This window comes from Festucalex cinctus, chromosome 5 (assembly GCF_051991245.1).
Source record: "Festucalex cinctus isolate MCC-2025b chromosome 5, RoL_Fcin_1.0, whole genome shotgun sequence".
Taxonomy (NCBI): domain Eukaryota; kingdom Metazoa; phylum Chordata; class Actinopteri; order Syngnathiformes; family Syngnathidae; genus Festucalex; species Festucalex cinctus.
Window position 1 is genome coordinate 14,262,863 of NC_135415.1, and position 9,972 is coordinate 14,272,834.

Sequence of the window (9,972 nt, forward strand, 5' to 3'; positions counted from 1 at the left end):
TGGAGTTGTTTGTCCAAAATTTAACTTATTTTTTTTTTTTTTTTTTAGTTTTTTTTTTTTTTTAAATTGACTTTGCACAAGTGTGTCACTCTGACACGGCCTTATCAAGTCATGTTTGTGTATTCAAGGGATGTTTACCGACAAAGTACGTGTTGCGGTTATCGTTGCTGCTACCATGTTTAGCACATTCGAGAATCGTAGATGAGTCTTAGAAAAGGGGTGGAAGGCAACACGGTGAATATTCATTCATTGTATTTTTAGCTAATGGTTTTTGTACTTTCAATTTGTATTTCTGTATTTTGTAGTCCAATATTTTTTCAGTATTTTTTTTTGTTGTTGTTGTTGTAATTTTTGATTCTTTTGTATTTTTAAATACATTAAAAAAAATATATTAAATATTCTGTGATTGTATTTTTTTTCCAATGTTTTTGTATTTCTTTTCCTATACTTTTTGGCAAGTTTTGGCTAGTATTTTTATTTTTCTTGTTTTTTTATTTTGACTTCCTATTTTTAAATTTATTTCTTTAATTTTACATTCTGCATGCTTGGGCTCTTTGATTCTGCAAGTTTACCTATTTTAATTTTATTTGTGCAATTTGTATTTCTGTATTTTAGTGTAATATTTTTTCCAGTGTTATTTTTTTTTTGTAATTTGGATCTTTTGTATATTTAAAAAATATTAAATATTTGTGGTTTTATGTTTTCTAATGTTTTTATATTTATTTTCCTATACTTTTTGGCAAGTTTTGGCTAGTATTTTTTTTTTTTTTTTTTTTTTTTTTGTCTTCCTATTTTTAAATGCATTTTATTTTTACATTCTGCATGCTTGGGCTCTTTGATACTGCAAGTGTATCATTTTTTATTTATTTTTTGTACAATTTCCATGAACACATTTGCTTTTAGCAAGGTTGCAAAAAAAACAAAAAAAACTTTTAGATGTAATAGTGAGATGAAATTTCATACCATTCCATTTCTTGTCTAACCATGTTTGCATGACATGCTGCATCAAATATATTTTTACGTGTGGTTTGCTTCACGTCTTTGTCATAGTTTTGAGCTGACTAAACTGCGCTCGCAATAGTGCCTGTCACTCACTTTCAGTGTGTGTGTGTAAGACAAGTTTGCACGTGTTGTCATATTTATGGATTGTCAGAGGAGACTACTACACTTTCGCACCTTTCTATCAGGTATTCAGTTAAACGAGTACATGTTTTGTTTGAGCTGATTTCTGAAATTGCTTCTGTGAGCAAGCCGTTCTGCTGAACGTAATGACCACACCCATACTGATTTTCTCTGCCCATAACACGATCACCTAGACTGGACAAAGATCCAGAGCCGCTTTCAAGCAACAGCCAGTTTTAAAATGTAGTGTTGGAAAAGTATGGCCCACTCTAAGCATTGGCAATATTTGTATATCGTATTATTTGTTAGATTGATTTAGCCACAATGCTGCAAAAATTTATTTAGATGTGAGTTTTCATTGTTTTTTTTTAAATTTCTCTCAATAAATATTTAAGTTGATTTATTGGAAATGGCAAAATTATGAGAGGAATTAAATAATTTTGCATATTTAGCACATTTTTGTTTTTAAATAAATGTTCAGAATTGCTAATTGCAATACAGTATTTAATAAAAATGTCTTTAAAATAAATACATTTATTTTAAAGATTATTAAAATGAATAATTTCACATTTTACTTTGGTACCTTTTTTTTTTTTTTCTTTCTTTCTTTCTACAAATGACCTGGTTCATAAATGTGGCCCTAACACAAATGTTTGTACCAATGTTATATATAAAAAAAAAAATGTAAAAATCACTTTGTCTGTCTTGTCTTTTTCCCAGCACGAGACCGAAGATGTCCAAGCTCGGATAACGACAAAGACTCTGTGGACCCGTACTCTGTGGAAACTCCGTACGGTTTTCAGCTGGACTTGGATTTTCTCAAATATGTCGACGACATCGAGAGGGGCAACACCGTCAAGAAAGTGAGCATCCAGAGGAAGCCAAAAGGGGCCAAACCGGGGCCGGCAGCGCCGCGCTCCAGCAGCGCCGGGGCCGAATGGCCGTCCACCGACTCGCTCTCGTCCTCCAACAGCGATGACAAGCAGTCGCCGGTCTTCGTCAACGCCAAGGTCCAGCTGACGCCCGTCCTCCAACGGGCTACCTTTGAACCCGCCCCCCAGCAATCCCCCACCAGCGTGGCTGAACCCAAGGTGCTCCTTCCGCCGCCCTCGCCCAGATTCACGCCGCGCCACAATCCCCACGTGGAGAAGACCCTCATGGAGACTCGGCTTCGCCTGGAGCAGGAGCGTCTGTTCATGGAGCCGGCGCCACCTCGCCGCCGCCTGGCCAGCTTCGGGGGAACGGGCTCCAACAGCTCGCTCTCGTCCTACTCCGGCTCGATGGTCGCCAGTCAGATCTCGCCCAGTGGTCCCTTCAACGGTCATCCCCATAACGGAGAGTACAACCCTTACTATCCGCCGTCCATGGGCAGCTCCATCCGCCACAGTCCGCTCAGCTCCGGCATGACCACGCCGGTCACCAACGTCAGTCCGCTGCACCTGCAGCAGATCCGTGAGCAGATGGTGGTTGCCCTCCGCCGGCTGAAGGAGCTGGAGGGGCAGGTGAAGACCATCCCCATCTTGCAGGTAAAGATTGCCGTTCTCCAGGAGGAGAAGCGACAGCTGGCCGCCCAGTCGAAAGGGCCCGCCGCTTTTTTTCGCAAACGCTCCTACAGCGTGGGCAGCGCCGACCAAATGGACAACCCGGGTCCCGTCCCAAAAGAGACTGTGCTGCACATTGTGGAGCCTGAGGCCCCGCAACAGAGCGCTCAGCAGCTGGAGGAGTTCCGGCGGCTGGCCGCCGAGGTCCAAGCTCTGGAGAAGACCACCCTCGACAATGTTGGATTTGAAAGCCAGGCCCGTCGCAAATCAGTCGGCGTGGTGACCGACGAGAACATGAACAACCTCCAGATCCAGTTGAGTGAACCGCCGGGCAAACGTGGCCGCCGGGACGCTTCCGTGGCGACGGAGCAACGGGACACCCGCGATGCTTCGCTGGGCGTCGACGAGACCATGCTGGGCCTGTCCAGCGAGACAGACAAGGAGCTGGAGCTCCAGCAGCAGACCATCGAGACGCTGAAAGACAAAATCTACCGCTTGGAGGTACAGCTGAAGGAAACCACGCACCAGATGGAGATGACCAAACTGAAGCTGGAGCTGCAGGCGGCCGGCGGGTCTAACAAGAAGAAGGCGGATAAGGGGTCGACGATCCGGCCCGAGACCTACAGCGTCAGCGTGGAGGCCAAAGTCCCGGTGCACAGCCGGGGTGTCGGCGAGCAGCTCATCTTTGAAGCTCGGAGCTTGTCCGTCGGCGTGTCCTGTCACCCGAGCGTTTGTAGCGTTGCCGTCGGAGCGGATCAAAGTTTGGAGCTTAACCGGTACCGTGAGGTCGGAACCAACACGGCGGAGTCTCTGGACTGCTCGGCCTTCTGCAAACCGATGACGGAGCTGCTCAAGGAGTGTCGATCGGTCGCCAGCGGCGATTGCTCCGTGGATGTCCGCGTGAGCCCTCTCAGGGCGACGGTGTCCCGAGGAACCGACCCGGAGCTCACCGGCAAAGTGGACTCGTCCGTCACAGCAGCCCCAGAGTGCACCGTGCGAGGGACCAACACCGAGACGGACATGGTCAGCAGCTCCACCAACACCGAAACGCCGGCGCTGGTCGACACCTTCACCAATACCGCCGCCGCCGAAACCCGATCAGTCGCCGCTGGCGAGGGGCTCGTCAGAGACACGCACTCGGTGGCAAAGATCCGCTCCGTCGCCGTTGGGACCGAATCGCTCCTCGGCCAGCCCTACGCCGCCAAAACCAAAGAATTTGGCGTGGGATCGGTCAGCGTTCACGAGAACTTCCTGCTCGGTTTGAAGACTCGCAACATAGCGTGCGGACCCTCGCAGCTCACCGAGGCAAGCGCCGAGCCGGCGCAACCTCAAGGGGGCGCCAGCCTGGACCACTACATCGAGAGGGTGCAGAAGCTGCTGCAGGAGCAACAAATGCTGCTGGCGGAGAACTACAGCGAGCTGGCCGAGGCCTTCGGGCAGCCACAGTCGCAGTTTGGATCCATCAACAGCCAGCTGGTCAGCACGCTCTCGTCCATGAAGAGCGCCAGCGCTGAGGACCTGCTGGAGCTGCAGGCCGCCACCACCGCCGACCCCCGCTCAGGTTTGACACTTTCACCTACATGTTGCATCACGGCACTCGCTGCTTCATAGTTTGAAGTGCAAACACGAATGTACACGCTCCAGACGAACAATAGCAGCCACTCGGCAGCTTTGTGTTCAAGGATTTTTAAGACCAATACCAGGACTTGAGTACCAGGACGAGTACTCAACTCCTGAGTACTCATTTTCTCCCAAAAACGTATAAATACATTCTATTTTAAATATATTAAGTGGCCCAAAGACGGGTTTGATGCAGTCTCTCAACTACAGAGAACGGATGAAAAAAATGGTAGTAATTACAAAAGTAGCCAGCAGGTGACAGCAGAGTATAAGACCTCAACCAGGGCCATGATGAAAACAAGCTGTTTCCCCACAAGCAGATTTGTAAATAATGATGAAACTCCACGTTTTTATAGCAATAGAATACAATATTCTGTGGGCCTTGCCAAATCAGTCAAAATCCCGTTAACAGGCGGCAGCGAAGGTTTTTTTTCCAGTGAAAATGGCTGGGAGTGAATGTATTTAGAGATCAAACCAATACATTGAATATTTATTAAACCAATGACCAGTAATTTTAAAGAAATAATTACTCTCCATGCATTTCACTTTGTATAAAGACAACAGACATCAAACCACAGTCGTGCTTGTCAGCTAGCTTACACAGGAAGTCATCGATCACCTTTTTTGGCTTTAGTCACATGTTTTGCATATAGCAGATTCCTCATATTACAGTAAGAAGAATATAGAATTTAAAAAATCATTAAAAGAATAAAGTTGTATTGTTATGTAGTAGTGGTAATTATGGCTGTGGAATTAATCGAAATTCATTGACAATTTCAACTATTTCACTCCACAATTACAAAAATCGACATAATAGTAGTAAGCAAAAATAAAAGATTAATACTAATTTGGAGTTGTTTAAATTTATGTATTTGCACCTTTATTTTTACGACTAATAAAGCTTGCTTGGTCCAAAAGGAACTTGCATAATTATAGTGTTTCAAAGAAATTTTTGTCTTAATATTTTTTACATTTAAACATTTTCTTGTTTTGTACCAAAAAACAAATTATTGTCCAATTGTGATTGCAATTACTACCAAATTAATCGTGATTAATAGTTTCTTCATAATCAAGCAGCCTCAGTGATAATTGTATAAGTGTAAGGTCATTTTTTTTTTTTATATATATATTACACTCACTCACACAAACACCCACACATACAAACATGGTCTCCCAAGTGGTTGTAATTATGAGCGTGAAGGTGGAATATTGCAGAAATAAAGTTGTCATGTTATAAAAATAAATTAATAATTCTCCAAGAAAACATTTGAATCCCGCACACTCGTGGATTTGGATGTTTGTAGATTTTTTTTGTCCTTTTTTTTTTTTTTCCCACCCCTCAATATTTATTATTTTTTTTAAATAATGAATTTAAATAATTTATTCACCCCCTTCCAGCAGTCTTTTGTGTTAATCAGTTTTTTTAAGATTATTATTTTTTTTTTTGGTGGGGTTCTTAAATCCCAATGCGATGGCATCAATTATATGCAGATTTTTACTATTCGCAGGCCGGCCCCGGTCCCTATCATCCCCTGTAAAGTCATAATTCTTTTCTAAAAAGTCAAGTCACAATTAGACAAGAGGAAAAACGGATTTCCCAAATCTTACCCCCTCCACCCCTTTCTGAAAATGAAACCTGAAAGGAGAGTTTGAATGTGATAATAGATAGAACATTGTCATCTGTGAACGGCAAAAACTGGGCCGTGTCCTTTTGGACTCCTACCAATGATGAGTTCATTTCATTTTTTGGAGCCAGCCCGACGCACCCATCGCACCCTCTCTTTGTTTTGTTTTTTTCCCCGCCGCCCTCCCTTCACTGAACACCTCGTGCTGATTCATGGCCGCCTCGCTGTTACGTAAGCCGCTCTCACGCCGGCGGACACATTCTTTGTCCTGTGGTTGCGGCCCCCTTTTGCCTCGGGTCACTTTTTCTGGAATGCGCCATGACTTTGCACTTCAGCGGAACAATACAGAAACAAAACCAACCCTGATTTACTAGTGCAGGAAAGTCACTGTCGCCCGCTTATTGCATGGGACTAACAAGTCAAACAATGCAAAATGAGAACATTCGCTAGGAGCTGCTAACCAATAATAAAAATCAAACAAAAATTTGTTTCAGAATTCAATGTGTAAGTCAAGCTGTCCTCTATAACTTCAATCATACCGTCTTGCCTTTCAGAGGGTGCGCCGAAGACGCCCAAGACGCAAATTCCGACTCATCAGCAGATGAGCGCCGCCGAGCAGAAGAGCCGTATGGACCTGCAGATGTCAACAGCACTACATGGTGGCTGGCAAACATCATCTTCCATACATTACTCTTAAAAACAAAAACAAAAAACAATGCCATCAAATAAGACACCATAATTGTTCTCAAGTAGAAATGAAACAGTGATGGGACTCTTGAATATATTTTGACTAAGAATCCTAAAATACTCTCATTAAAAATAAGTCAGTAAATGATATTGTAATTGTCCTAAAATATGATCAAAATAGAAAATAACTCTCAAATGTTCTTGTTGAAATTAGCGCAGGTGACTACCAAATTCTTAAGATTACCGGTTTAAAAAAAAAAAAAAAAAAAAAAAAAAAAAGCAGTGACACGGTCCTAAATTTTTTAGTGAGATATATTCTCTAATTAAAAAAAGTTATCTTGAAATATTGTCAAAATTAAGCATATCCAAAACTAATAAATTGTGTGTCCTAAATTACTCTTAATTTGTTGATTCAAAGTGAGTTAAAAAAAAAAAATAGCATGTGTAAACTTTTTAAGTGACAGTGTCCTAAAATAATGCAAAAGTTAAAAAAAAAAAAAAAAAAAAAAAAAAATGTAAATACATTTTTATTTGGTTATTGATGTATCAAGTTCACGACCATGGCACAGTGATTGATTTCCCCGATGTGCTTTCAGGCCAGCCTTGCGGCGCCAACTCGCTCAAGTCCATCATGAAGAAAAAAGATGGCCGAGGCGACTCCGGCGGCACCAAGAAGAACCTGCAGTTTGTCGGCGTCAACGGAGGGTGAGTGAGACCCCGCGTGACCATTTTCCATTTTTAACCATTTGGAGTGTCAGGTGAAGAGCTTCCAGGTCGAGGCCCCCCCTCAACCTTCTTCTTTTTCCCGTGTGTCTTTGTCGCCCCCTCGTGGAGCAGCTATGAGACGACTTCCAGCGACGAGTCCAGCTCGGAGGACAGCAGCAGCTCCTCCGGATCTGACGATGAGGAAAATGGGCAAGGAGAGAAGGAAGGCGACGACAACACGGCGGAGAAGACGGAAGAAGGAAGTTTGGATGAGCAGGAGACTAGAGAAAGGTCAGAGGATCGTTTGATTTTGTTTAAGTGAAGTCATTCAGCTCTTGTCGTGTAATTATTCGAGGCCAACAGATGAATCGGCAGGCTTTTAAAATTAGTAAAAATAGGCCAATTAAAAGAAAACGTGATCAATAATCAGTACGGGTGACAGATATGGAGGGCCCCAAAATCAATTTTCTTTTGACGTGTCTTAAGGTACGAGCTCAGTGAGAAGATGCTGGCGGCATGCAACATCCTGAAAGTTCACCTCAGCGAGCCCAACGACGTGAGCAGTAAAGACCTGGTGAGACCCGGTGCACCTACTCTGCCTTTGGATTTTTTTTAAATTTTTTATTTTTTTTGATGAGCGTATGTCGGCAGCAACAAGTTATAGACATTATTATGCATATTAACTAATTCATACTGGGGATGTAACGATAACGGAAATATTGTGAAATCGCGATACTAAAACTGCCACAATACAATATATATCGTTGTCGTTGTCACGATATTAAAAGCAGCACATCTGTTCAAGAAAAGTCGGGTTGGTTTCCATTTGTGCAGTTCTAGCACCCTCTGGTGGCTAGTTTTTTTAGTGCATTTTAATTTTCACAAGGCATTTGGCCCTTCCATCCATCCATCCATCCATTTTCTTGACAGTCGTAATATGCTTGTGAAGCGAGTCAATATGTGGAGGAACTCAATGTGTGCTTGCATTATCTAGTAAGTGACTCAATATACATTATGTGACCCGCTCCAGCAAAAGGGTCCGCATGTTGGGAGGCTCAATGTAGAGATATGGGCGATATTAGACAGTTGGACATTTTTTGTCCATTTTGAGATTTCTCCACAAATAGCTTCCTTGAGGTCTTTAGTTTCATTTACAAGCAGCACGGAAGTCAAAATTGTAATAGAAGTGTATGAAAATAAGCAATTATTAGACAGTATGTTGCATGTTCTCCCCGTGCCCGCGTGGGTCTTCTCCGGGTACTCCGGTCTCCTCCCACATTCCAAAGACATGCATGGCAGGTTAATTGGGCGCTCCGAATTGTCCCTTGGTGTGCTTGTGAGTGTGGATGGTTGTTAGTCTCTGTGTGCCCTGCGATTGTTTTGTTTTTTATGCAAGAGTATACAGAAGGCTTTGTTGCAGCTTCTGACATGGCGGGAATGCTTAAAACAATGGTAGTTATTACAAAAAAAGGGCCAGCTGGTGACAGAGTATAAGAGATCACCCAGGTTCCATGTTGCTACAAGCTCTTTTCGTTAGTGTTTCACCAGGAATGTGAATATTGATGAAACTTAGTGATATCCTAATGCTAATTGCTGCAAAACGGAAACGGATACAAATATACTTTTCTTTTCCTGACGAAAGAAGAGAGTAATCTTTGTTTTGGTAGGTTCCATGGTTGTATAGCAATAGAACACAATATTCTATGTTCCTAGCAAAATCAGTCAAAATCTAGTAAAACAGCTGGGAGCAAAAGGGGGTTGCTTCAGTCAAAATGGCCGACGGCAACGAATGAGATAATGTTTTTTTTTGTGTGTGTTATTTTTCCCTCCCGCAGAGGACGAGCATCAACACGGTGCAGCACGAGTGGTTCCGTGCCTCCAGCCAGAAGGCGGCGTCGGCGTCTGCCGTTTCCGACTACCTGGCGGCGTTCGGCGCCATCTCGCCGGAGGTCCTGCGCCAAGTGGTCAACATGGCCGACGGCAACGGCAACACGGCGCTGCACTACAGCGTGTCGCACTCCAACTTCCCTGTCGTCAAGAAGCTGCTGGACGCCGGTCAGTTAGTAGGCCGCCGTATTTCTGTCGTCCGCACGTTTTCATCCAACGCTTGAATGTGCGTCCGCCGCAGACGTGTGCAACGTGAACCAGCAGAACAAGGCGGGCTACACGCCCATCATGTTGGCGGCGCTGGCCGCCGTGGAGACGCCCGCCGACATGCGCGTCGTGGACGAGCTCTTTGGAAAGGGCGACGTCAATGCGCGCGCAAGTCAGGTCAGTATGGCGGCAAATGCGCCCACAAATGCTAATAGGAAAATTAATAGGACGAATGAAAATGATCAATATCATATCGTGTGATACTCTGATGTGCAAAGTTTGTATTATGATAAACTTGTTTTAAAAGTAGAAATGTATTTTTTTTTCAAATTCAATTAAAACATTTATACAGTTTATCATTAAAACATTTTTACGATGTGCATGTGTTTTTCGAGAAAAATATAACGTAGTGTTATTTTAAAATAAGATTGCTACAAAATTACTTTAAAAATGTGTAAAATTGATACGCAATATTTTAAATCTATAACATTGATGCAACATGTTGGTTCAAAATATAAAATTGATAAATTAGTTAAAAATAATAATAATAAAAAAACTAATTCTTTTAAATCTATAGC

General features: G+C 43.1%; 1 protein-coding gene across 2 annotated transcripts in view; it reads left to right on the forward strand.

Annotated features, from left to right (window-relative positions):
* Nucleotides 1–9,972, forward strand: part of kank1a (KN motif and ankyrin repeat domains 1a) — a 33,527-nt gene that overhangs the window by 21,161 nt on the left and 2,394 nt on the right. For both annotated transcript variants that reach the window (XM_077520565.1, XM_077520566.1), the window contains exons 3-9: nucleotides 1,843–4,224; nucleotides 6,463–6,567; nucleotides 7,192–7,300; nucleotides 7,433–7,591; nucleotides 7,787–7,874; nucleotides 9,136–9,355; nucleotides 9,429–9,571. In XM_077520565.1, coding sequence (XP_077376691.1) covers nucleotides 1,843–4,224; nucleotides 6,463–6,567; nucleotides 7,192–7,300; nucleotides 7,433–7,591; nucleotides 7,787–7,874; nucleotides 9,136–9,355; nucleotides 9,429–9,571 — 3,206 coding nt within the window. The remainder of the gene's footprint in view (nucleotides 1–1,842; nucleotides 4,225–6,462; nucleotides 6,568–7,191; nucleotides 7,301–7,432; nucleotides 7,592–7,786; nucleotides 7,875–9,135; nucleotides 9,356–9,428; nucleotides 9,572–9,972) is intronic.